This window comes from Zootoca vivipara, chromosome 17 (genome assembly GCF_963506605.1).
Source record: "Zootoca vivipara chromosome 17, rZooViv1.1, whole genome shotgun sequence".
Classification (NCBI taxonomy): Eukaryota; Metazoa; Chordata; class Lepidosauria; order Squamata; family Lacertidae; genus Zootoca; species Zootoca vivipara.
The window spans coordinates 30,193,767-30,221,745 of record NC_083292.1 but is presented as its reverse complement, the minus strand read 5'-3'; the positions used below and the strand labels follow the sequence as shown (position 1 = coordinate 30,221,745).

The 27,979-nt window shown below is 45.2% G+C and overlaps 1 protein-coding gene across 11 annotated transcripts in view; it reads right to left on the bottom strand.

The window, feature by feature from the left end:
• Positions 1-27,979, bottom strand: part of MARK2 (microtubule affinity regulating kinase 2) — a 120,236-nt gene that overhangs the window by 46,612 nt on the left and 45,645 nt on the right. Inside the window, exon 1 of one of the 11 annotated variants that reach the window (XM_035098416.2) lies at positions 617-13,613. The exons of the other annotated variants lie outside the window; for them this stretch is intronic. Coding sequence (XP_034954307.1) covers positions 617-661 — 45 coding nt within the window. The 5' untranslated portion in view covers positions 662-13,613. Of the gene's footprint in view, positions 1-616; positions 13,614-27,979 lie in introns of those variants that run through there. 11 annotated transcript variants of the gene reach the window in all.

Genomic DNA, 27,979 nt, shown 5'->3' with positions numbered 1-27,979 from the left:
CTGCAGGAAGGGAAAGTGCTGTTGTTGTGGCATCTAGCTGGCCACTGTGAGAACAGGATGCTGGACTGATTCAGAAGGTCTCTCCTGGGATAAAACAAAGCCAGTTCTGATCCAGCAATACAGTATTACCCTACCCTTCCAGTATAATACTTGGGTAGAGAGAGATCAAGAATGAGGCCTCAACTTGAGTCTCCTTTCCCCACTCACCATGGGCCAACCTGAAAGGACCCCACGCACAAAATTTTACCAACCTGTATGGAATTAAAACCTGATTCCTAGCCCTTGGGATTGGTGAATTTTACCTTTCGAGGTCAAGGAAGTTTTTTTATATGGGACCTCCCTGTTCAGTTACTTACTCTTGCAACAAGGAGGAAGAGAGAGCATGTGAGTCTGAGGCCTGATCCCAATTTATCCCAGGGTGTAAAAGCAAGGTAGGTTGGGGGTCACATTCTCTAAATAGAGCCCCTACTGGAAACTAAGTTTCCTACCTCCATCAGATCCCTGGCCACAAAATACCAGTTTTTCCTCATATAATCACCAGATCTTAATCCACCACCTCCTACAAGGATCCCATTTTGGACCCCAGGAACCATACCCAGTAATACAAGTGACTTACTACTCCCATTGTCATAGCCACAACGTATCTATGTCCTCCACTCATTAATTGTAGTCTTCTCTGCTACCTCATGCAGTAGTGCCTCTGCCAGTCAGAGGCAAGCTGTACCTCATCGATCCACCGCTGCTCCAAGAGAGGCCAAAGAAAAAATGAGAAAGAAAGGGAGAAAATACGGGATCCAGTTGCCTGCTTTCTCAGCCGTGAAGAAACAGATAAGGCAGATTTCCCAAAATTACTGTGAACAAGTCTGAGCAAAGCAGCAGCTCGTGGAAACTCAAGAGGGAACAATCCTTTCCTGGGACGGTGCGTTTACTCCTTCATTTGTTGACCCAAAACTTTCCTGACGGAGCAAAGTACAGCAACAGAACTGAGGAAGTGTGGAGCTTCCTCATCCAGCCGGTGCCCAAGTCTCCACCTCCGATACCTGAGCGAGGCAACACCTTTCGCAATTTCCCCACTTGCTGAGCCAGAGAACACCTGGGCTGTTTGGCAAGTCCTCCAAGCCTTTCTTAAAGTCTGAGTGACGGTGGCGGGGAAATATCTTACACATACCCCTAAAAAAACCCCAAATAGTTAAATAGAGGTAACGGGTTATTCTAGAATCCAATCAAGGTTTACTCCAGAAGGAAGTCCAAATTGCTAGATCCACCTCCCCCCTACCCTCAAGACAGAAGGTAGGAGGAAACCTGCGTCTCACTTGGGAGGAAAGAGAGAAAAGTGAGAGAGAGAATGAGTTACAGCAACGTCAGGTTCTCCCCCACAGGAAGCCGCCTGCCCCACCCATGCAATCGGCAGGCAGGGCTTTGGAGAGAAGCAGGGAGGGGAAGAGAAAGCAAAGGAAAAAAGGATGACGTTACCCCTTTGACCTGCTGTCAGGTGATCTGGAACTCTGACAGGCAACTCTGTTGACTGAGTCCTGCAGAGCCTACTAAGTTTGCAAGGCAGATTTTTTTAAAAGGCTGCCAATTTGAAAGGAGTGGAAGGGAGAGAAAGCCTAGGAGAGACTGTACAGAGGTAATGCTGAGCAAACAGCTTCTAGGCAGGGCTGGGTGTACTCTGCACTTAAGAGAGACAGAGTTCTGCAGCAAGGGAAGCTGAATTCTGCAACTGGTATAAATTCTACACCTCTGCATGAATTCTCAAATCCTGCCCAATTTATCCTGCCATTCTGCCTCCCACCTCCCCGCAGCATAGATGTATTCACTTTCTATGGTTCTCTGATCACTGGAAAGTTTATATACTTCGGCTTCAGTGGTTTCATGAGGCATTGCCCATATCCTTCCAAGCCATAAGGACCAGATAGCTTTAAAGAACACCATGAAACCTGAACATCTGAAACCTGCATCCAAGTCTACATTCAACTTTTCTGTGTGTGTTTTCCCACAAAACTGCAGTTATAGACTATCTACCTAGTTATAAGCCATCTCTTTCAGCTGTGTGCAGGCACCAGGGACCCTGGCTTTCTGTATATGTATAGCATTATGAAGCCCAAACCACTCCATACCATCCCTTCACCCACACCTGATCACCTGCAGCAATTAACAATTGCCTCCAGGCAACCAGCCCCCACCTCTGCAGTGTGTGAGCTCAGAACACAGATGCAGCAGCCGAAGTGAAACATTCAGCTACATTGCAGATCCCCCTAGCAAAAAGGACAGAAAAAGGCCCATTTGCAGAGGTGCCACAGCTGTTAAAATGAGCCACAATACCACAAGAGGGTATTACAACTCCCTGATAGGGATAGCAGCTCCAGACATGCTGCAATCTTCAAGCTCCGTCTCCACCCCCACAACTGGGACAGACTTTCTACTCCAGGGAAAAACCTTTTTAGGTGCCAGCTTCTCAGCAGCCAGGAACACAGGTGCTGTGAGCTGCTCCAATTCACTCAACACTCTGCTTACAAAATTCAGGAGGGGTGCGCACCTTAGAATTCAATTTTTTTTAAAAAAAAGTACCCGTGGTTCTGTACACGAAGCTGCCTTAGACCAACGGTCTGACTCAGTGGCCACTTTCAACACAGCTCCCTTCTGGTGTGCACAGCAAACTAGGATGTCTCTTTAACCATAGTTTATTATTTCGTGTTCATAAGGAAACTATAGTTGCCAACTTCAGAACAAGCTAGGCTCTTAAACTACAGTATGAAGTTTGTTTAAGGCTTGTTTTGAAGCTGATAACCACAGTTTCCTGATTTTAGACACAAGTACAAAATGAAAGTTAATTAATTAGAGATTTCCTGGTTTAATTACAGGTCAAGGGAAGGTGCTCATATGTATCTCAGTTTAGTAAGCGTGATCATCCAAAGAGGGGCAACAACAACAACAACAATTTATTATGGTCAAAGACCAGCTCGCATAACACAATAGTAACAGCATTCATAAAATAAAATATACAAATGGAGTAGATTGCAGCAATAGCTAATGAGTTAAAATTGAGATATATTGATACATCCGTACAGCTGAGATTTGGGCTACCATAAATATTGATCCTAAGGTGCCCCAAAAGGGGACTTCAGCTTTCCCCTAGTAAGCTATTTTATTCTAGGGGATGATCGGTGCCTACAGATCTGGGCACAGAATCTGTCTACCAGCCAGGTCATCTTGTGATTTTTGCCTAAGAGGAGAGAATTAAGTTTAGACTTGTCTGGTAGATCAGCGAGCCTCTTCAGCAAAGGGTTGATGGTTTCTCTATGAATCTCAGCAGAAAAAGGACATCTAAAAATATATATGTTCGGGGCTTCCTATTTCCCCTAATGGGCAGGCGCAAAGTCTCTGTGCGTACGGCACTCTTCCATAGGAGCCTTCCAGAACCGGTGAGGACAAGGCCGAGCTTCTAGCAAGAGTGAAAGCCCTTCTTGCATTTCAGGATGCGAGGAAATAGAGATATGTTGCTGGAGTGGCTAAGTATCTCCCATTTTCTATGAGAGGGCCAATATATTTAAGTTCATAAGTGTCGGCTGCGTCTGGGAACAGCTCTCTCAAGTTTCAGGCAGAAAGAAGTCTTCCCAGCTCCACTGTCAAAAGATCCTTTGATAGCTGGAGATGCTGAAAATCGAATCTGGGACGTTCTGCATGCAAAGTAAGTGTGCTAATACGGAGCTCCCCAATCTGCAATCAGGCCAAAATAAATTTGCATGAGGATTACAGAGCAGGGTGGGGGTGGGGGGTTCTATGAGAGAACAATTTTAGGAAGCAGGAAGGTAACAAAGGCTCCCAGCAGCCAGGGAATGCTCACTTTCATTAGTTTATCAATACACTGGATTAGAGCTTGCAGCACTACCCCCAACCCACAAAGTGGAACACATGCATAGCCAACACCACCCGCAGGGCAGGTTCCTTGCAATTTACATAAGTTTTAAAAACTAACGACAAAAAAAAGAAATACTCGTTCACATCTTTATTGTTACTAGTTTACTTGGAAATCATGAGTGTTGAGGAGCATAAAAAACATGGTGTTCTTTTTGCTTCTAGAAAGCAGACGGAAGACCAACTTAATTACACTTCTCAACTCTCATGATTTCGAATTCGTTATCAGTTGTGTGTTTTTAAAGGTCTGCCTGAACTTTGATGTAGGAATGAGAATGGTGCACAAGAGGAAACGTAGTCAGCAGTTCATTCAGCACCTTCCTGTCACATTCATGAAAATGAGCAGGGATTAAATGTGCAATTTAGAGGAGAGTCCCTCCCAACCCTGATGCTGCTCCAAAGCAGCTGCCTAGAGATGCCTAGAGGGGGTTGACCCTTGCTGGAGTATATGTAGGATGGAGCCTTTTGTTCAAGGCCCCTGAAGGCTGGGAATTTGCAACTGCAGCTGACTGGAGACGACTAGAGAAGCTTCCTGCAGGCATGACATGCACAGAGCTATGGGCCAAATTGGGGCGGTGCTGCAGGGTCTAGCATTTTCTTTCTGCAGAGGCTTCCCTTTATGGATAGAAAGAAGACAGCCAGATACTTCCCTCTGTAATTTAGTTGGCTGTTGAACTGCAGGTGTTGCAATATAAACCCTAATCTTCAACAGGCATACATTGTAGGAACATCGAAGCTGCTGTACACCAAGTCCCACCACCCACCCATCTAGGTTGGTATTGCCTTCCTCAGTACTGCAGACCCCGTTTTTCAAAAGCCAAGCCATGGACCCCTGCTTTTTTGGGGAAAAAATGTCTCTATGATGGTTTTCATTGTGTGAATTGTGCCATGGACCCCCTGGGTGGACCACCAATTGAGGACACTTGCCTACATGACCATCAGGGTATACTGTAAAACCTCTGTCAAGTGTAATGTACAGCAACAGTGCAAATAATAACCCCACCCCTCCAAAAGCTTCACACATATGACCTGAATCCAGTTATGGTCACAGCAAACAAGACTCAAATTCACCCCTTTCCCTTTGGTCTCGGAAGTGCTCTGCTGCATCCCATCAGACCAACTCTGCAGTGCCACAGATAGCCAATCACGAACCTCTGCTTTGTTCAAAGTCTCTAGAATGGTTGGTAAGCACTGTCCCCATGAAAAACAACAGCAGCTACCACATGCCATCCATTAAGATACCTCTTCACTGCTTCGTTTGCCCACTAGACTTGCAAATGGACCTGGTAAAATTAATATGCTGCACCTTGGGCTTCCATTTTGGGAACCAGAGGTTTCCTACTTCAGAGAAATCCTACCACCCCACTACTTAGCTCATTTCCACAGGCTTCCCTATGAAGCCCTGGTGCAGGAGAGTGGCATTCTGTGAACACTTTCTGATTGGAGAGAAACCTCCGTTCACCTTCTCCATTTTGACAGGATTCCGAAATGCACATGCACATAGGGAGGCTGCTGTCTGGTCAAACATGCTTCTCCTGATATTAATAGGACAACTGTGAACAATTATTTAACCTATCTGAGACTGCTCTTCTATTAAAATTAAAGATACAAAGCAGCTTACAGAGAGGACAAACACAAGCAAAAATGGAGGCAATAAATTATTAAGTTATTTCAAACATAAAAGTGGAGATCAATAAAGCTTACATAAAATAAAAATCATGATAGCAGCAGCGAGACAATAAAAGCTATAAAAAGCCACTAAAAACCACTAAAAGCCTCAGAAAACAGATGAAAAAGTACTAACCTCTGGAAAAGTCTAAAAAGACACCCTTGTGCCAGCTCAGCCCACCCCAGTCATATCTTGGCCTTCAGTTTCCAAAGTTCTCTTTGGGAAAACGAGGGCAAGATATCCAACTATTTGCATGGATGGATGAATGGCACTGACAAGGTGCACTGTGACTTGGCCTTCATAAAACATAAGAGGAGAGGTTTAACACATCCACACCCCTACATACTACCATATGTTATGCAATGGGGAAGGCTGAAGTGGCTGTCTGTATGTTTAAAGCAGGAGTGGAGAAACTTTGGCCCTCCGGTTGTTGCCAAACTACTGCTCCCATCAGCACCAGCATGCATGGCAAAAGGTTCCCCACACCTGGTCAAAGCAAGGAGATCCTTATGATCCAATTCTGCATAAGATTATTATTTGTACAAATGTGCATTTAATGTGTCTGGCACTTCACTCAGCACAGGAGGGCTGGGGCCTACCTTGAGGAGCAGACAATTAAAAACCTGACACAGGCAAAAAAGAGGAAAGGTGTGTGTGGGAGAGTAACCCAAGGAAAGAATAAAGGCATCACTAAATGGCAGATTCTCTACTTGTTCTCTAAATCTATGCGCTCATAGAACAAAGCGCGCGCACACACACATGTTCTGAGCTTCAGATCTTATATGCTTCAAATTTATTCCACAATGTAAGCCTGCCTGAGTGGGGAAGACACTCAGCAAGGGAATGTGCACTTGAGAAAGTCTCATCTGCTTCTGTAGAGGCCCGGATTAAGTTCCTTATCTGGGTCATCCAAGAATCTTTTCAAATTTTTAGTCTACATCAAGCCAATTTTTGTTTTGCTGAGCCAATACACAAGTTGCCTCAGAACCAAATTTTGTTTGGGTAAACAACAATCACCACACGATATCCTAGGAGTCATTAGCCTCATTCAGCAATTAAAGGCAAACAACAGCCTGCAGACATCTGGAGGAGGAGATGGAGGGGACACCCTAACACACAATTATCCCACACAGTGTAATGACCCTTTCTTGCATTTTATTTGGGCTAGAATGCAACATCAATTTGACATTCTTATCTAAGGTTTTGGAGTCACCTGAGGCTTAATTTTTTTTTGCTGTATATTCACCATCAATTTGGTGTGCTTGTCTCAAAGCCACCAATATTTCATTACTTCAAAAGGCATAAAGGTTTTAACACCTTTCATGTTTGCAAAAGCAACAAACAAAGGAATACTGTAAGTCCATTGTGAGGGGACCATGTCCAACAACTGTTCAAAGTGTTGCATAGTGATGTGTGCACACAAAGCTGTATTGCATTTCCTGTGGGAACCCTGTCTAGGAAGGGTCAAGCCACATAGTCTCCAGAGAGCAGGCTAGACTTCTCTTCCTCTAAAAGGGTCCCCAAGTGCAACGCCCCAAGTGCCACGTCTAACTTTGGCATCTATTAAGTGGAGATAACAGGTGTATTTAGGGAACACCGCTTGTGTGTTAACCCGGCTCCCTCCCTATTACAAAAAATAAAAATAAAAAATCAAGTTGCTTCTACCTGCACCATTCTGAGCTTGTTACACAGGAACATGATAAACCGCCTTGTTATGAGTCAGCCCACTGGCGCATCTAGCTTAGGGACCGCTCACAGACACTGTCTGGTATTGACTCTCCAGATTTCAGACATGGGCTTTTCCACCCTTAATTGGAAACAATGTGATCGACCACTGAACTATGACCCTTCCCCAAAAGCATTTCACTCTTGGTCAAGCTGGAGTGTGACAAAAGTATGGGGTTGAGGAAGGAGAATGAAATGAAGAGCTGCCACCATTATTCATGTTATGCTATCTTGGTAGGTGGGTATCAATCAAAATGGCTGCTACTTCACATCATCTGGCCAGTTTTAGTCTGGCCACCATGTCATCCACCTCACTTCTGGCCCCAAAGAAGCTAGGAATGCATGTCATTACTGATCAGTATATTGATGCATATCTACTGCTCCAAAGCAATGAAACTGTACACCGGAAGAAAACTCAGCCTTTAAACTTGGGAGCTTCATACTATCATCTCAGTATACTGGCAGAGGAAATACAGATATGATGTGTATACACAGATCCTCCCCGGAAAAAACCCAAGCAGATGTTCTGTGGAAAACACAGACCAGGTTTTACATAAAGTGTATTTCAAGAGCATTAAAAAGAAAAAGAGTGTTTGAACCAGGGGGCTTCATTTGGGGGGACTGGTTCCTGACATCATTTATTCTGTGGCAACCAGAATTGAGACAGTGACAGAATTCTGTCTTTCTTGGTGTGCATGTTTCTATCTATCTCACACAGAGCAGACTCTGGGCATAAAAATCTATGATATGTTTCAAGGCGGGGGGTGGGGGTGGGGAAGAGCCTGTAGCCCTCCAGATGTACCTCGCAAGACGAATGCCCTGCAAGACGAATTTTTCACAAGACGAATGCGTGTTGCGATCTGATGGTGACTCGCAAGATGAATTCGTTTTGCGAAAAATTAATCTTGCAAATCGCGGTTTCCCATAGGAATGCACTGGAATTTAATTAATGTGTTCCTATGGGCAAAAAAAAGAAATTTCAATGCATTCCTATGGGAAACTGCGATTCGCAAGACGAATTATTCACAAAACGAATTGACTCGCGGAACGAATTAAATTCGTCTTGCGAGGCACCACTGTATATCAGTGCAATTTTACTTGGGAGTCCTCCCTCTAGTTCCCCTCCCCATGAAACCCGTGAGGCGGATTAGGCAGAATGGGGAGGCAACTGGGACCAAGGCTGCACAGTAAAGCTTCCTGGCTCTGCAGGGATTTGAACAGCTCCCAAAAGAGAGCTCAATCTAGGCTCTCAAGTTTATCTAAATCTCCTTAAATGCCAAAAGGTTCTTTGAAGGAGAAAAAAACACACAGAAAGGTAAAAGCAAATAGGGGTTGGAATAAAGGATACTTCTTTAGGCCACCAGCTAAAAAGTACACCCACACCCCTAGAAAGCTGCGTGGTGGATAGGCTGTTTCACCAGCTTTGCTAACCTGTTGCCTTAGGAACTTCCTTCTCTCCCCCCCCCCCCACTTCATTTTGAGCTAGGCAGCCATAGAGAAAGTTCCACCCCCCTCCCCTTAGCGCAGGCCTTCCGGCTTCCTGCCAGAACTTGTTAGTCCGGTTACCCAGCAGAGCAACTCCAGTTACATTTGCATCTCCACGCAGTATGTTTGTTCTGAATAAACACCGACTGAAGAGTTAACAAAAGGAGATAGAGCTAAGGTATTTACCTCTGACAGAAGGAGGTCACCTAGGAAAAGATTATGCTTCATTTGAAGTCACTCCTTACGAGTAAAAGGGGTGGGGGTTAAGAAAAACTATAAACCAGGTGTGGGGAACCTGTGGCCCTCCAGATGTTGCTGAATGATAACTTCCAATATTGCTGGGGCTGATAGAAGTTGTGGCTCAGCAACATCTGGAGGGCCACAGGTTCCCCGCACCTGGTATAAACCCACCAAGCCAAGAGTCAAAACATTTGAGGAGGAAGCCACATAGGGTGGTCAGCCAGCTCACTCCATAATTAAATTTAAATCAATGCATATATGACCAAAATCTCTACTGATACAGGCAAGCAATGTGCATAAAATTTAACAAAAATACCCACCATTCAAAGCAAGCCATGTTACTTTTTTCCCTTTTCATTTACAATTACTGTCTTGCTTGAAAACGTCATAAGAACAGTCCTGCTGGATCAGGCCAGTGGCCTATCTTGTCCAGCATCCTATTCTCACTGTGGTCAAGCAGATGCCCATCCACAAGCAGGACCCATTAGTGTAGAAAGAACATGCTGTAGTATTATCCTTCACAAATCTGTCTAACCCTCTTTTAAAGCCATCCAAGTTGGTGACCATCACTACATTTTGTGGGAGCAAATGCCATAGTTTAACTATGCACCCCAAACCACCTGGAAACACTCCATTCCATCTGAATCAGGAGAGGCTGTGAAGATAGTAGACTGGTGTCTGGAAGCAGTGAAAAGTTGGATGGGGACCAACAAACTGAGGTGGAATTCTGATAAGATGGAGTTTCTGTGGATGAGCGGTTCCCATGCCCAGGAATTAGATGTAGAACCTGTTCTGGAAAGGTTGCACTACCCCTGAAGGAACAGGTTCCTAGTCTGCCAGTATACAGTACCTGGATTCCAACTTCTCAATGAAGTCTCAACTGAATTCTTTGGCCAGGAGTGTTTATGCCGCTGAATTGCCTACTATGGTCATACTTGGACAGCCGGATCTCAACTCCCCAGACTCTAGTTAGCTGTGTTTTGATGTTCATCTAAAATGTTTTATATGGTTATTAACGTTATTTGTGTTTTTAAATTCAAAAACACAAAAGGTTTGCTGCTCTATGCTCCTTTGGGAGGAAGGGCAGGGCAGAAATCTGATAAATAAATAAAATAACACAACTGACATGGAATCAAATATGCTCAAGAACATTACTTTGATGGCACTTTAAAAAAAAAAAGGCACGAGGGCAAACCAGTCCCTGCCCTGAGAACCGTCCGATCAAAACATATAACACAGCAAATCAAATGCACCATCATATTCATCATGATCATCACCATAAACTGCATGTTAGCCAAAGTCCACATAACTGAAGCAGAGGAATCTACATTTCATTTTGGCCATGTTAATCCTCAAAAGCACACAATTCTCCTAATACATATCTGCCCAGAACTTCAGAATAGTTACTTGGGAGAGGGTCTTTTCAGTGGTGGGACTCTGCTTGGGAAATGCCCTCCTCAAAGAGCACAAGAGTTTTGGGGGTGCCAGGCAATTGTTTTCTTGTTCTCCTGGGCTTTTACATTACAATCCATTGGGTGCTTCCATTTGTGCACCAAATTCATCCCTGCTAGGTTCTTAAGTCCTGTTTTAATTGTTTAAAAAAGGAAATTTCAACACTTCATTATGAAGCTAAAATAGCAATATTTTTATTAAAAGGAACAAGTTTAGAGTACTTAACAAAACAATGATGTGCCAGGTAGAAACTCTAGACTTGCAAAGGTGGCAGTACTGAGCAGGACTTGTAAGAATACTAATCTAGCTTTGCCATCTCCCTCAAACAAAGCCCTCAAAGCTGGAACTTGGACTAGAGATTTATCACATGAACTTTCCATCATCCTTACAGACACCATATTAAAAAAATTCCTTCCAGTAGCACCTTAGAGACCAACTAAGTTTGTCATTGGTGTGAGCTTTCATGTGCATGCACACTTCTTCAGATATATAAGGCAGTGCTGTCAACTTTCCCTTTTTTTGCGGGAAATTCCCTTATTCAGCGCCCTTGGTTTCATATCCGGGAGTTGACAGCCCCATAGGATTCCTTATCTTCAAATCCGGGGGTTGACAGCTATGATATAAGGGTCTGGTGACTTCTGTTTCACTGTTTCTGAAGAAGTGTGCATGCACATGAAAGGCCACACCAATGACAAACTTAGTTGGTCTCTAAGGTGCTACTGGAAGGAATTTTTTTATTTTGTTTCGACTACGTCAGACCAACACGGCTAACTACCTGTAACTAGACACCATATTAGTAAGTCACCTAAGTTTCCCACATGAAGAAAGGAGGCTGTGAGACTAACATTGCCAAACCCACTGGGTGAGGCAGAGCTGGATTTGAGCATTAGCCAATGAACCATACTAATCTTCAAGGTTTTTTCTTATCCTTTCTGCTTAGAAGCTAGCTCCCTCTACTGCCAATAGGTGCATCAACACACCTTTGCAGGCTTCTGTAAATCTGGGATAACAGCTAGCCTGTGGAAGATTAGACTGTATCTTCTTTTTAAAATATTCTCCAGTACTTCTCAATCTAGGTTCTAGCTGGCACAAGGCCAGGCCACAAGAGTCTCTCTCTCTCTCTCTCTCTCTCTCTCTCACACACACACACACACACACAAACACACACCCAATATCACCAAGGACAACTGGCACTGTGCTTGAGCAACATGGTCACAAAGGAGCTCCAAACGAGAGTCCCAACACATTTCGATCCAAATTTCTAATTTCCTACTGTGTATGGCCATCTGAAAGGCAACTAATGTCAGCCAGCCAGCCCTGGAGTCACACAGATAAGATCAGGCATCCCCAAACTTCGGCCCTCCAGATGTTTTGGACTACAAGTCCCATCATCCCTGACCAATGGTCCTGTTAGCTAGGGATCATGGGGGTTGTAGGCCAAAACATCTGGAGGGCTGCAGTTTGGGGGTGCCTGGATAAGATGGCTTCCCAAATGGCAGCTTTCAAACGGGAACAGGAAATGAGGCCTGTTTGTCACTCAAGGCTCCTTTTTAGCTTCATGGCTCCAATTTAATGTCAAGCTCAAACTGAACAGGCACCTGGTGACTGCCTCCTTGCAGTCTGGAGGAGGATTCAGGAGGCTACTGGGAACATAAATTGCCGTGGTGATGCTGTTGTGAATTGACACAAACGCTGCTTCTCAGCAAAGGCGGCCACCTATCCTATTCATAACAGGCCAACAGGGGATGGGGTAGGGAGAAGACAAGCACCTGTAGCGCAGCTACCTTTGCAGTTCCATTTTTAAAATCAGCCTAAGTTTCAGCATCAGATTAACTTAAAAGTCAACAATGAAACAAATCACTTCCTTATACAGAAAGTCCAGATGGCTGCCCTTACATGTGCCAGTTTATTAGTCTGGCCCGGAAGTGAGGAACCTTTTGCAGCCCAGGAGTTATATTCCCCTCTGGGCAACAATCCAAGGGCTACATGCCAATGTTGAGCAGGGTGAGGGGTGGAAGTGGGTGCGGCAATATATGTGAATTTTAGCATTGTACAGTAGGCTGGTTTTCACACACACACACACACACACACACACACACACACACACACACACACTGAATCCTCAATCCAGAGGATGGCCTGGAAAAAGTTCCAAGGGTCAGACAGTGAAGCCTGGAGGGTCTCATTTGGCCCCAAGACCTGAGGTCCCCCACCCCAGGTCTAGCCTGTTGACAACAAAGCCCCGTGCACTAGAGAAGGCCATCATTAAACAAGTTTAAAACTACTAACGAGATCATGCAAGTGCACACATTTAACACAGTGCTGCTGCTAGCACCAAATTGGAACTGGGGTCTCGCAGGGGTTAGAGCACGGCACTTGCAAGAGTTGTATTAGGATGGTGATTTCATCAAGTCACATACCAGCAGACATTCTGATTCTGGCTAGTGCTGCTTTCCTCTTGTCACAGGAAGTGAGCCTATGACTATTCTCAGCCTTTCCCAATTGCGAACCCTGGGGCAAAAGCCCCAGCTGAAGCTGCCAGCTTTCTTGGGAGAGCCAGTTTCCCCGTACAAGATGAAGGCAATCATTTGGTGATCATCAGGGTGGTGGAAGAAGTTAAAGAAACTGACTTGTGTAAAGCACAGCACAATTTTAAGTTGGAATGAAGTGGGCAGATTTAAAAAAACTGATGTACATGCCCCAACTGTGTGACTATGAAACAGAATGCAATATGTGACAAATCTCTTCCTGTATTTAAAAAAGGCGACATTTGCTTGTCATTGCCTAAATTCTGGTGTGATGTACAAAGCAACTTAACTCTAATTAAAAACTATTTCAAAATTCTTGCTGTAAGCTTAGTTGTTCAGAAATCCAGTATTCCTGCTACTAGAAGCTGATGTTAATTCATTACATTTATACTCTGCCTTTCCTCCAAAGAGTTGAAGGTGGCTTCTTCTTCCTCTATATCAGGGGTCCCTAGACTTACCGGCGTTTGGGGCGGTTCCCGCCGCGCCAATCGCGCGGCGGGCCGGCGGACGGGGGAGTGCACGCTTGTGCGGGCCGGCGGGCGCGCTTCCAGGGTGGAAAAAGCGCCGAAAATCCGTTGTGCGCATGCGTATGGGCCTCCCCCGACCCGGAAGTGCACCAGAAATGACCTCTTCCGGGTCGGGAGAGGCCCATACGCATGCACACAAAGGATTTTTGCCGTTTTTTTCCCAACCCGGAAGAGCGCTGCCGCGCTGCGCGCCGTAAGAACGGGCGGCGGGGGTCGTCGCGGGCCGGATTGGCAGGCCAATTGGGCCGCATCCGGCCCCCGGGCCGTAGTTTGGGGACCCCCTGCTCTATATGGATCCTCCCCTATTCTTAGCCTCACAATGACTGTGGCTTAAAATCACCCAGCGAGCTTAATGGGATGTTACAAAACAGATCTCTGCCAAATCCACCTAGTTCCATAAATATTGACCTGGGTTTTCAGATAATGCCTCTGTTCTACCTCAAAACCTTCCTGTAATTCAAACACAAGCTAAATTCAGAAAAACCTCCCAACTGTGGCTAGAAGACGGCAAACAACCCACTGACTACCAAGTTCCCTCTTTCTCTCAAATGGCTTCCCTCTCTAATTTCTGTCTAGTGCTAAAGTCTATCTTGTTGTGATGTCCAAAGCAACCACCCATGGCTAATGCTTGCCTTCCAAAGTGGAATCAAAAGACCATTTCAAACACTCGTTTCTGATTCAGGTTGGAAAGACAGGCAACATTAACTGCTGATTTGGACACCAGGTGCTCATTAAACAGGAAAAAGAAAGTGAAACTACACAAGAGGGAAGGAAGGAGCAACTGAGCCCCACAGTGCTCACAATCGTTTGGAAGAGCATCTGAACTAAACCACAAACAGGCAGTAGCTACAAGTTAGATTTTTCACTATAATTTCCCAAGGAGGATAGCAACTTGCAACATCCCCATGACTCACAGGGACTGGTACTCTTTCCTAATCCTACAATTATAAAAACAAAAGGTGGCTTCAGCTGATCTGAGGCAGAAAATACCAGTGGTTCAAGATAATCATGCACTAGGATCAAGCAACAGTGGACAACAGGGCAAGCACAGACATTAGGACTCAGACATCACCTTCCATCAGACTCTTTGGGCTGCATTCCATGCTAGTCCTACTCAGAGTAGACCAACTGATATTAATGGATATGACTAACTTCATTGGGTCTGCTCTGAGTAAAGCTTAGTTGGCTGCAAGTCTTTGAAACTCTTCTCTCTCTGTCCACCCATCTTCGGCCCACCACTAATTCCCTGGCTCTGAGCCTTCTTCCCTTGGGGGTCCCCAGTTGATGCCTCCCAGTTGATGCACCCAGCCAGTCCATGACATCCTGCCTCCTTCCCAAAACCTAGTTAGCACTTTCCCAGCTTTGGGAAGGAGGTAGGCGGCCTCTAGGACTATGCCAGAGCCTCACACCTCCTGTAGGCTTCCTGTCAAAGTACTCTTGCAGCCCACTTGTTATAAAAAGCTGGGCCACCCTGATGCAGAGAGTAGTCAGTAAGGGCTGGTATGGAACATGGAGGGCAAAATTTGCAATGCCAATGATAAATCCACTCAACCTGATATTCTTGCTGGAAAGCAACCTGTATATTATGTATGTAAATAGTATAGGCAGTGTTGTATCCCCTGAATAATTGCTCCAGAAGTAGCTAAGTGGATTGCTCTGGTAAGTCAACATTGCCTCAAATGGCAGGAGACCAAGAGGATTGTGTGAAATCACTGTCCTCCATCTTCCAGCCCCATAAACTAGCAGAAGGGCCATAGCTCAGTGGCAGAGCCTATGTGCCTTGCAAGCGAATGGTGAGCGCCGCAACTCCATAGTCACCTTTGAATGGACAGTCCAGGGGTCCTTTACCTTTACCCAGGTTCAATCCCTGGCATCTCCAGATAGGTCTGGAAAAGACTCTTGCCTGAAATCATGGAGAGTGAGACAACACTGAGCTAGATGGACCAATGTTCTGACTCTGTGCAAGGCAGCCTGTTGCCTATCCTATGTTCTAAGGCAGGCATAGGCAAACTCCAGCCCTCCAGATGTTTGGGACTACAATTCCCATCATCCCTAGCTAACAGGATCAGTGGTCAGGGATGATGGGAATTGTAGCCTCAAACATCTGGAGGGCCGGAGTTTGCCTATGCCTGTTCTAGCTACAACATCCTCTGAACTCTTCAACACCCTCTCCTTCTCGCCCCTCCCCCCCACTGCCTAATATGGAAAGATTCCAAAGGGGCCTAAAACCCTCTGGGTAAAGGCTCCACGTCATCAGTTTAAGCCAACAGCAGCATCAGTTCCCTATTCTGCTTAATAAAGGACTGTGTTTGAATCACAGGGGATTCCATGCTACATCATTTGGGATTTTCCAAGGCAGAATACTTAGATCCCTGTCTGTGAGCAACTTAAATATTAAGCAACATGAGCAGGGGATCTGAGAGGGGGGGTGTCTGCAAAGAAAGAGGAGGAATCCTTAAGCCAGGCTTATACAACTATGACTTATCAAACTGAATGCAGCCACGTCCTGTGGTCTCCCATGTGCTTGGCAGTGCTTTGTGCTTGTAGAGCTTGGCAGGCAGCTAAAAGAGGTGTTATCAAGCTCCTGGTGGGCTGCATTCAGCTTGGGAGTGTTGCAAGTTACAGAGGTCAACCAAGAATACTATCCATTTTTGGTATGAATCCACTCTGCAGGGAGTGGGGAAGAGACAATCAACCTGTCTCTGGGCTGTACCACTTCAGAACTGCAGGTGAGACAAGAAGCTGGCAGATTCCAGCAAGGTCTCAACCTATAAGGCTGACAACTTTTCTACATTATAGCCACTTCCATAAAGGCTGGCTCACTAGGCTGTTTCTCAGGAGCCCAACAAGGACTGCTTTTGAATGGTGAGAAGACCCTCTCTCTCCCAGTTGGCTATTATAAGAGACTTGTAACAATAAGAACTTGGTGCCTCAGCAACATTGTTTTCCTCTTTCCTTCTCATCCCCTTTTCCTTTTGCGTGGCGTGTTTCTAGACTACAGTATATGCTTAAGGGCAGGAACAATGTTATTTTTATTGATATATAAGCTGCTCTGGGAGCCTTCCAGGCTGAAGAGTGGGATATAAAAGTTTAGAACAAACAAACAAACAAACAAACAAACAAACACACACACACACACACACACAGAGAGAGAGAGAGAGAGAGGGGGAGAGAGAGAGAGAGAGAAAGAAAGAGAGAACAGAATAAACTGAATCTTCTGCATAAAAATAAAATAAATCCCTGCACTCAGAGAAATACGGTAGAATGTCAAGGAAAACACTCAGCTAGGACCATCTTCCACCTGGGGAATTCCTGCCCCCCCCCTCCAAGAAAGTGTGAAGGAGAGAATGAAATGAGTGAGAGAACATTGATTTTCCCTTACAAGGGTAATGATGTCTCATGGAGAAATTTTCTAAATAGAATATATTCTGATTCAGTTTTTTTTAAAAAAAAGATTTTAAAAAACTTTATATAAGCTTCCATATTTACAAAAAAAAAACCATAATATTTACAGTAACAAAACAATGACGATAACGATTCAGTTTTTTTATTCATGGCATTTTACAATTTTTGTAAACCACTTAGGTATTTTTTGTCTATACATAGAACTCTACATAGTCTAAGACTCTAAATAAATACCATAGACTCTAAAGTCCTGTGACTCACAGTTAAGTCTCCCTAGGGTGAAACACATTAAACCTTGGGGAGCAACTATAGTCACTGCAGGCAATACTAAGCTGAGTGGTGAGTCTGTTTAAGGTAGCTTCTTATATTCCTGTGTGGAATATTTGAAGTTACTGATTAACAGTTTTTTGTCCGATCAATGGATTGGCATTCCAGACTTCATGCTAAAATGCTGTCCTGTTTCAGAGCTCATTCTAATTGCAAAGGAAAAATCATCCAGGAATCCCACCCCTTTGACAACATATTGATCACCAGAGAGCACTAAGAACCACTGGTACAGTTTTCTTTCACAATTACCTTCTTTCCTAAGTGAAAACACATCTCCTTGTTTATTCTATCTTTCTGACAACGCTTTAAAGAAGAAAATTAGTTTTTCCATTTTACCGATGGGAACCCAAATATAAGTTATTTCTTGCAGTGACTAGAATCTTAATTGCTCAACACTTAAAGGAGGCTGAGGCTCTACCAATTCAACAATGAGAGCTTAACTTACTTGAAATTCACATACAGTATTTACTATGAAGTACAAAGTGAAACTGGTTGAGAATGTGACAGTAATTGATATGATTTTGTTGTTGTTACTAACAAAACAGCTAAAAGTTAAAATCAGGTCTAAAGTTATATTGCATTTATGATGGTATGACAGCATATCAGTGATATTAGAACAGGAATAAGATGCTGTGATGCTTTGTGTACACACTTGTACCGTACTTTATCTGCTGCTTCTCAGCTGCATGAGATTTTTTTGGTATGTACTTTTTTTCTTTCAAATAAAATAAATCAATATATACATCATTTAATTTTTAAAAAACGGAGAGCAGGGGAGAGAAGACAAGACCTGTTCAAAGCAGTATGTCCCCCACTGGCCCAAGTACGACATGAAACAATGGCTGGGTTCACATATCACAACAAGCCAGGGATGCTGGCTGATCAACGTTTGTTGCGGAAAACAACAATGACGCACAACGCTCTTCTGTTCCTGCTTCACTCCTCCCCTGGCACGAGTGGGAACACAAGAAGCTGCCTTATACTGACTCATGGTCCATCTAGCTCGGTATTGTCTACACTGGCCGGCGACTCTCAAGGATTTCAGACAGGGAGCATTCCCAGCCCAACCAAAAGATCCCACTGCAAACTGAACCTGGGATCTTCTGCATCCAAAGCAGATGCTATACCAATGAGCCACGGCTTTTCACCAAATCAAACCGGGAGGGCATAATTAAGCTTGGCTTCCCATGACATGTGAATCCAGGATCCTGGTTTGTTGCCAGGATTGCTAGACAGCCTTAAACTCTGGTTTCATGCTGGCTTATGAATTCTGGCTTAACTAACCAAGATCCTGGGTCCAGGTATCCCAGGAAGCCAAGTGCCATACACATGCAGCCTTCATGGCCCCAGGGCCTAGGTGTGATTTTATTCAACTATGTCCCACCTTTCTGTCCTAAAACAGGCCCCCTCAAGATTAGCAAATCATAATCAAACAAAAAACTGCCATCATGAAAATAAAACAACAGCAACCACCATAAACAGAAAGAACGGCAATTCAACGATGTGTTCAAATAAATTTGTTTTCATTGGTGCCTATGGCCATAGAGAGCAGTGGCTGGCAGAATCTCCCACACAGCAGAGCATTCCACAGCCTGGACATCCACATTGCAGTGGGCTGGTCTTGCATTCTCCGTTCACATGGGCGATTTCTATTATATGACCCAGGGAGCAAGTATTAGCATGACATGGGAGATGCAGGCTGGGATGGCACCAGTCTCTGCAGCTTGTGCTGCATGTGGGTAACCTGTGCCTCAGCTGAGGGATAGCACAGCCCTGAAATTTGAAAGTATATCTATGCTTACCACCCAGGTGCCAACTCTCTCAACCTACTGGTAAATAAGTGAGCATGTTCTTGTGGAAGGCTATTTTAGGAAGGAGAGCACAGTGACCACGCAGAAAAAACATAGCCACTTTAGGGTTTGAGAGACAAAGCTGAAGGCTTCCTTCTGCTCACCACCTTCAATGGGCATTAAAGGTAAAGGGACCCCTGACCATTAGGTCCAGTCACGGATGACTCTGGGGTTGCAACACTCATCTCACTTAATTGGCCGAGGGAGCCGGCGTACAGCTTCCGGGTCATGTGGCCAGCATGACTAAGCCGCTTCTGGCAAACCAGAGCAGTGCACAGAAGATCTCTCCTCCTCCACGAGGGGAGACTTTGCGGGCAGGACACGCTCCGCGCGGCAAGCAGGGGGCGTGTATCAGCCACCTGCTGCCACACCTAGCCTCTGGCTGGCCAACCCTCCTCTTATAGGGGTATCCCCTTAAGGGATCCGGCGGTCGTGGATCCTGTCCGATGCCCTGCTGAGGCTAGGGCCATGGCACGACCCCCGGTGACACCAGGGTGAGCTTTCAGTTGTATTTGCATCAACAGGCTCCTCCCTCGGGGTGTTAACCTGATATGACCCCCCGCAGAGCGAGGTGGGGTCATGCTTGCTAGGGTGTCCAATGCCTAAGCCAATACCTCTCACTTTCTCTAACCAATAAAGCTGTGGCCTTCTTTTACCCATTAACTCAAATCCATGTGTCACTGTGTCTTCATTTCTTGCGGGGGGTGGGTCCTCGAACAGCAAACGTCGTTTACCTTCCCGCCAGAGCGGTACCTATTTATCTACTTGCACTTTGACGTGCTGTCAAACTGCTAGGGGGGCAGGAGCTGGGACCGAACAACAGGAGCTCACTCCATTGTGCAGATTCGAACTGTCGACCTTCTGATTGGCAAGCCCTAGCACTAAAATATTCCCAGGAAAGGCTCCTGCATACCAGTCAACTGAAAAGATCTCTTTGTTGTAATCTACTGTAGCAGATTTGACAAGTAATGCCCCCAAGTCACACATTAGTTTCCCTATGCTAGTTGTGATGTCTTGTATGTTTGAGATGCTTTCCAGTAAGGAAAAGGAGCAACATGGCTAAAACGTGCATTATTTTGCCTGCCTTTTTGTCCATGGCCTCCAATTACTGTTTTAAATAGGAAAACAGGCAAGCAAAGGCACTCACTGTGGGAGTGGAAGGAAGCTTTATCATCAGCAAACCTAACCTTCACAGCTAAGTCAGGTGGTGATGGGGAAAGATTATCAAAATGAGCTTGTGTCAGTTCAACAAAAGACAACCCAGGAAAAGAAAAGTTCTCCAAATCACATGCTTAATATTGGAATATTTTCATGTAAATAGTATCTAAGAAACACTAACTTAGCCTTTCCCAACCAGGTGCCCTCCATATATTTTGGATAGCCCATCACCCAAAGCCAGCATAGCCAATGTTCAGGGGTGGTGGTTGTTAAAATCTGTATCCCGCCCTTCACCATTCATCTCAGGGCAGTTCACACATTTAAAAGGCTGATGGAAATAATAATCTAAAAGCATCTGAGGGGCACTGAGGTGGGGAAGGCTGTGCTAGCATGTTGCATCTCTCCAAAATGGAAGCAGATACATAAACTCTTGAATGACAAGAGGCACAACCTACAAGACAGGAAAAAATGATCTGATGAGAATATTTGTGGAGGTGGAGCAAAAGCACTTAACCTCCTTCACAGGGCTGTTGGGAGGATAAAAGGAAGGCCATTTATGTCACTATTAACACCTTGGAAAGAAAGGCAGGATAAAAAATTGCAAGGAATAAAACAAAATGAAATCCGACCTCCTCCCTTAAATGGCTGGAGGAAGAGAATTGAATAAACTTAATGTGGCCAAAAGCAGGTAAATCCAAGTCCAGAAAATGGAGGTCCTTCCGTACTGGAAAAATTGACGCAAACTGCCCCCATCTGCATCTGAGAAGAAAAGCTAAAAATAGGCAGCTAAGAATATGAACTTTTATTCAGCACGCATCCTAGCATTTGGCATATGTTCTCCCTCTCTATTCTCTCCACCCCCATCCCCTCCAAAGCAACCTTCCACTTCTGTGGTTAGCTATATGCTTCCTCTGGTAAGCTCCATTTTCCTTCCCACTGGGATCCCACCCCCACCCCCACCCCCGCGCATTAAGCAGCAATGCTTTGTAGCACCCACAGAGAGCGCGGAGCAATTCTCCTTCATCCACATGGCTCACCTGAAGCCCAGAGAGAAGAGCCATACACTCTTGATGAGAAAGAGAGACAGGAGGCAGTGAGGGGTGGAAAGGGGGTAAGTCAGCACACCAGCAACACAAGAAAGGCTGATTTGGTGGGAAGCAGGAAGGTTTGCTTCTGCTGAGAGCAGTTTGATTCTATCCAGCTTTGCTGCCTTTAGAACAGGCATAGGCAAACTCGGCCCTCCAGATGTTTTGAGACTACAATTCCCATCATCCCTGACCTCTGGTCCTGTTAGCTAGGGATCATGGGAGTTGTAGGCCAAAACATCTGGAGGGCCGCAGTTTGGGGATGCCTGCTTTAGAAGAAAGGGTATTCCTCCCTCTCCCCTCACCTCCCTGAACGTGCTGCTCTTCTTTCACATTAATAGGTCCAGGGCCAGGGAACACAATCCAAATCACCATCTTGCTCTTTTTTATTTTATTAATATGCAGCATTCTGCACCACATATATCCATGTCAGAAGCAGCTTACACACTGAACCACCACCACATACATTGAAATAAAGACCATAATGCCACCAACGAAAAAAAAATCAGCATGGTGTAAATCAGAACCACAAAAGAAGGTCTGCTCTTCGTATTGCTGTTGCCCATATTCCCTGGCTGCCCACCTCCCATGCTTGCAAATCCCTCTGCAAAACCCACAGCTTTGGCCATGGGAAGGTTCCTTATACCAGCAGTCTTTCCCAGCCCTACCTGGATTTGCCACTGGGAATTGAGCCTGAGACCTTCTAGGTATATGCAAAACAGATGCTCTACCACTAAGCTGGAGTTCAAGGATCACCTTGTTCGGGGTGTGTCCCTCTGTGTGCTCCATCCCACACCCAAGGTGTCATTACCAAATAAAAGTCCAGCAGGCACTCACCTGTGTGGGACCTTCTCGGTAGTAGCACCAACTGATCCAAGTCCTGATACTGGCCTCTCTTACAGAAGAGGTTTGGCCAAACAACCCCTCCCATTCAAAAAGAGCATGTAGCAAGCTCTCTTTTCTTGCCAAAGATTCAATTGCTGCTGGTTGCTATCCCTGAGACTGTAGCCATGTTTTTTTGTCTCTACTGAAAAGAAGGTTATCCGTTCTAGTGCCATTGCTGTTGTATTACTGTTATTTATCATGTCACTACGAATTTTAAGCCACTTCACATTTACTTTGGATAAATGAGAGGAGGGATACATATGTGGGTTTTTTTTAATGCTCCAAATAAAGCAAATGCCCAGGCTCTCATGGCAGGGTAAAGAATGCTAACTCTTGACACTATTCCTACTGAGGACAGAGTAAGTCAGAGCTGAACTGAAGTCAGGTTACAAAGCATGAGTTCAGCAGGTAAATCAGACACTGGAATACTTGACTAAAGGTAAAGGGACCCCTGACCATTAGGTCCAGTCGTGACCAACTCTGGGGTGGCGGTGCTAATCTCGCGTTATTGGCTGAGGGAGCCGGCGTACAGCTTCCAGGTCATGTGGCCAGCATGGCAAATTCGCTTCTGGGAAATCAGAGCAACACATGGAAACACTGTTTACCTTCCCGCTGGAGTGGTACCTATTTATCTACTTGCACTTTGCCGTGCTTTCGAACTGCTAGGTTGGCAGGAGCTGGGACCGAGCAACGGGAGCTCACCCAGTTGCGGGGATTCGAACTGCCGACCTTCTGATCGGCAAGCCCTAGGCTCTGTAGTTTAACCCACAGCGCCACCTGCTGGATTCAAGCACAAGTTAAAACAATTCTCTAACAAGCAAATATGAGTCTTGGCACTAGGCAATCATAGAATTGTAGAGTTGGAAGGGACCACAAGGGTTATCTAGTCCAACCCCCTGCGATGCGGGAATCAAACAAGCTCTCCTTCCAGTAGGCTAGCTTTGCAAAGCTTAGAATCATAGAATCATAGAGTTGGAAGAGACCACAAGGGCCATCCAGTCCAACCCCCTGCCAAGTAGGAAACACCATCAAAGCATTCCTGACAGATGGCTGTTAAGCCTCCGCTTAAATACCTCCAAAGAAGGAGACTCCACCACACTCCTTGGCAGCAAATTCCACTGTCAAACAGCTCTTACTGTCAGGAAGTTCTTCCTAATGTTTAGGTGGAATCTTCTTTCTTGTAGTTTGAATCCATTGCTCCATGTCCGCTTCTCTGGAGCAGCAGAAAACAACCTTTCTCCCTCCTCTATATGACATCCTTTTATTTATTTGAACATGGCTATCATATCACCCCTTAACCCTCTCTTCTCCAGGCTAAACATACCCAGCTCCCTAAGCCGTTCCTCATAAGGCATCGTTTCCAGGTCTTTGACCATTTTGGTTGCCCTCTTCTGGACACGTTCCAGCTTTTCAGTATCCTTCTTGAACTGTGGTGCCCAGAACTGGACACAGTATTCCAGGTGAGGTCTGACCAGAGCAGAATACAGTGGTACTATTACTTCCCTTGATCTAGATGCTATACTCCTATTGATGCAGCCCAGAATTGCATTGGCTTTTTTAGCTGCTGCATCACACTGTTGACTCATGTCAAGTTTGTGGTCTACCAAGACTCCTAGTTCCTTCTCACATGTACTGCACTCAAGCCAGGTGTCTCCCATCCTGTATTTGTGCCTTTCATTTTTTGCTTGTTTGCAATGACACTGCCAGTCCTTGGAGATGGGGGAAGAGAGAGCGCCAGCTTGGCATTAGACTCTCAGATGCGTTCCCAGAAAGGAGGATGTCCTCAATGGCTGGAGGCAGCTCCCTTGTAGGAGGCATTAGACTTGGGATATCCATCCAGCGTCTTGCAGGCAGAACGCTCTTCTAACAGTGTGTTCAGTCCCTCCCAGGATCCAACTCTTCACCTTCCAGCCCACTGGAGCCTTCCCCTGGGCGGAATACTTTATATGGTCCCAGCTCTCCTCCCCCAGTTCTCTAGGACCCTCTCCAGAGTCATCCAGCTCCAACTCCCTGATCTCCACCCATTCATTTTCTGTGTCCCAACCTTGGAACATATTGAAGGCCAGGTAATGTGGATTAAACACCATTTAAGCATTGCTGTACTAACTACCACAGCTGGATAAAGAGCTTGATCTCCCTTCAGCTAACTTGCACCTACTTTTCTGAGCACAGGTTGTAGTTCAAAAATAGGCAAACCCCCCCCCCCAATGATCTTACACACGTGAGGATATCTTATTTTTTTATTGCATATGTTTTGAAGATGGCATCACTCTTAGGCTGATCAGTTCCTAGAGGTGAAGGGAAGGGAGCCTCTAAAATAAGAATATAACACCTCTGAATGAAATCTGGCTGCAGGATACACAATTCATAAGGACAGGTTACCTCAGGGAGGGCAGGTTAAGCAGAGACAACTGTCTGGAATATCTGTTGACTCACCCTGCATAATCAGTACCTCCTCGCCCAGGGCTCTGCCGCCAGAGGATAAGCAGCAAAGATATCCTCCCCACCACTCCCCACCAGAGTGACAACTCCCTATTTGTGCAAAGCCCTCTTCCACTCCTTTGTGCTCAATTAACCACCACCACCCACCACAGAGAGAGAGAGAGAGCTTCAAAGAAGGCAATATGGAAAGATTCAAGCCTATAACTGAACTCAAAAGCAACACCAGGACATCCAAGCTGGGAGTTTCTTAAAACAAACACACAAACACAAACACAAACACACACACACTCTTCTGAGAAACTGTGTTGCAGTTTAGAGCAAGGGGCAGGAAGTCCCTGTGTAAAAACCTCACTCGTCCACAGAATCATTGGCTCAATTTAGAGGTAATGCCAAACCAGTTTGGTGCTACTATGACAACAAGCCTGGGAGGAGCCTCAGGATTGCTTAAACAGTTCCTTCCCAGTTACAGGTACGTTAGAGTATGCTGTTATAGCCAAACCTGCAAACTACAGCTTGCCTTTGCCCTGAAGGTCCGGATTCAAACCCTGGTTTGCAACACAAGCACAAACCAGAGTTTATCAGCTTGAACACAACAGCAAATTGTGGTGTGCATAAGATTAAGCAGAGAGCGTGCAAAGGGAGAAGGGAGGGTGAGAGCCTGAGGCTCTTTTCAGGTTCATTCTCATATCACCAAACCATGATTTGTTATTATGTTCAAAACTATGGTGTCAGCCTCAGCCCTCCAACTGTATTACATATGGTATATATGCAATATATATGAGAAGCTTTCTTAAATCAAGTTAGATCACTGGTTGCTCATTCTATCCCAATATTGCCTGATCTAATTGGCAGCAGCTCTCCAGGATCTTTTGCATAAGCTGGCACCCAGTCCTACTGAAGGCATGAGAACTTGCATGGCAAATGTCCCATGTTTAAAGCAGGTAACTCTACCACTGAGCTAAGGCCCACCCCAAATAATAAAACTGCTCTAGTGTTGAAAGGATCACTGAGAAACATATTAAGTGCTCTGAGCATTTGATGTGTGCTACATACAGTAAATGCCTGAAAGCATTTTTGTTGGAATTTTTCAGATGGCCCCTGATATTTTTGGGTAAGCTGTTCCCAGGCTTTGCTGTCCTTCAGGACACTCCTGCTGCTCTTTTTTTTGACCCAAAACTGTTGGCCTTATGACTTTATTACCCCATCACCAGTAGCCTGGCAATATGCCCGTAAGGCTCAACCCCTTTGTTTGGGTACAGGCCTAGAGACCTCTGGTGTTTTCACACAAGGCCAAAAGGAATGAATGCTTCTAAGCTGGGGGGAGGGTGGGAGCCCAACTAGGCACCAGTTCAAGCCATCATATTTATAGCTATGCACACTGTTACTTCTGTGGTTAAGTGGTTCTACGTTTAAGCTGGCAAGACCCCAGTACTGTAGAAATTAACTGAGAAGATAGAGGGGGGTGGGGGAGAGATGGACAACTTTGTATGCGCCACAAGATTAACTGCACACCAGGCCGCTTGCCAGCTCTGCAGTTCTCCCTTGGATCGCAGCAAACAGCAACAAATCTGACTTTCTCTTTCTGGAACTTCCATGGATGCTGTGGGCTGATAAAACTAACTAGCCTTACAAACAGGTCTGCACATTTTCAGTAGATTGTTTGCCCATACATGTGTGTCAGTCATTTGTGCCTGTAAAGCAGGGATAGGGAACCTGTGGCCTTCCAGATCTTGCTGGACTACAAGTCCCATCATCCCCTACAGTTGGCTGTCTGGGACGGATGGGAGCAGAAGAATAGAAACATCTGAAGGGCCACAGGTTTCCCACTCCTGTCCTAAACAGAACTAGCTTGTGAATGTTTATTTATTATGTTCCAAATTCCATCTTACTATTTCCTAAGGGCTGGGCCAAGCTACAACAGTAATAAAAAGAGTCAGACTATACAGACCACCTCATTAAACTTAGTCCATACCTGCTTACTGCTGGCTATTTAATGCCAGCCCAAATAAGAAACCTGCATAACTGTCCGGGAAAGTATTTATTGGCAGGCTTGTAGAAGGAGAAGGTTCTACAGTCATAGCTGTGGCCCACCAACTTTGCCTCTCAATGTGCCCTTGTTGTTTGAATGTGGGACAATCAAGGAGACGCTATTGAGCTAAAAATTAAATGTTGCAGAATGACACAACCGAACACCATGAAAGCAAGGCAGACATGCAGTGGAATCCAAGCAGACACCCTTGTAGCTCAGAAAGGAACCCAGCAATCCAATAATCTAAGTTCCAAATGATTACCAGTGAGACAATATTGAGATCAACAATGCAAATTGTACTAATTGACCTGATGAAAAGAAAATTCAGCTGGTTAGACAGAAGACAGCTCATGTGAGACTATCACTCCAAAGCTGGGTTAAGCTGTTCCCTCTAAGTGATCAACAGTGCACTTGGAAGGAAAAAGTACTGGCATAAGAACTGGGCCCTGAAATCAATGGGGAGCAATGGCTGTCTGTGAAGGGCAACCACCCTCATGATGCCCAAAGAGAAGCTCTTTCTAGTTCCTCTCAAATGGCTGATTTCACCTTCTCTGTTGCAATGACAATGATTAACATGCATCTTTAAAAATGGATGGTGGAAGAGACTTGCAGTACAAGTGCAGTTACAAAACTGTTAGGAGTCAGAGTCCCTCCCCCCCCTCTCTCTTAAGGCAGGCATCATCTGCCTACTAAACTCTGGGTTTTTAGCACCTTCAGCTCTTGAGGACCAGAGCAAAGGATAGAACCCTAAAATAGTTGCTCTTTGAAAATCCTAGTACCTTCCATAACACCATGAAGCGTGGCACATGACTTCTAGCATGTATGGACACAGGGTCACTCTCTAGCAACTCCAGTGAAATGGGTCGGGTAGCAGGTAACAAAGAAGACCCCCACCTGATATGTTGTACAGCTGCTGCCAGTCAAAGGAGACAATGCTAGACTAGATGGACCATGGTTTCATTAAGTCTGAGCTAACCTTGGAGCACATGCCCAGCCTTGTATCACCCAGCTATGCCTCCTAGCAGTTTCATGATAATGTATCTTGCAGACATAAACATATTTGGTGCACTGCAGGCACCACATACCTTGGGATGCTCCAAAAGTATCTCTGCTCACCATTTCACTGTGAAGCCAAGCCAAGCAGGGTTTATGCTGCAATTCCAGGGACTCCACAGAGCCAAGCACAATTAGGAAGTGGGCCAAAAAAATAAAAATAAAAAATAAATCCAAGACCAAAAAAAGAGAGTCATGCAG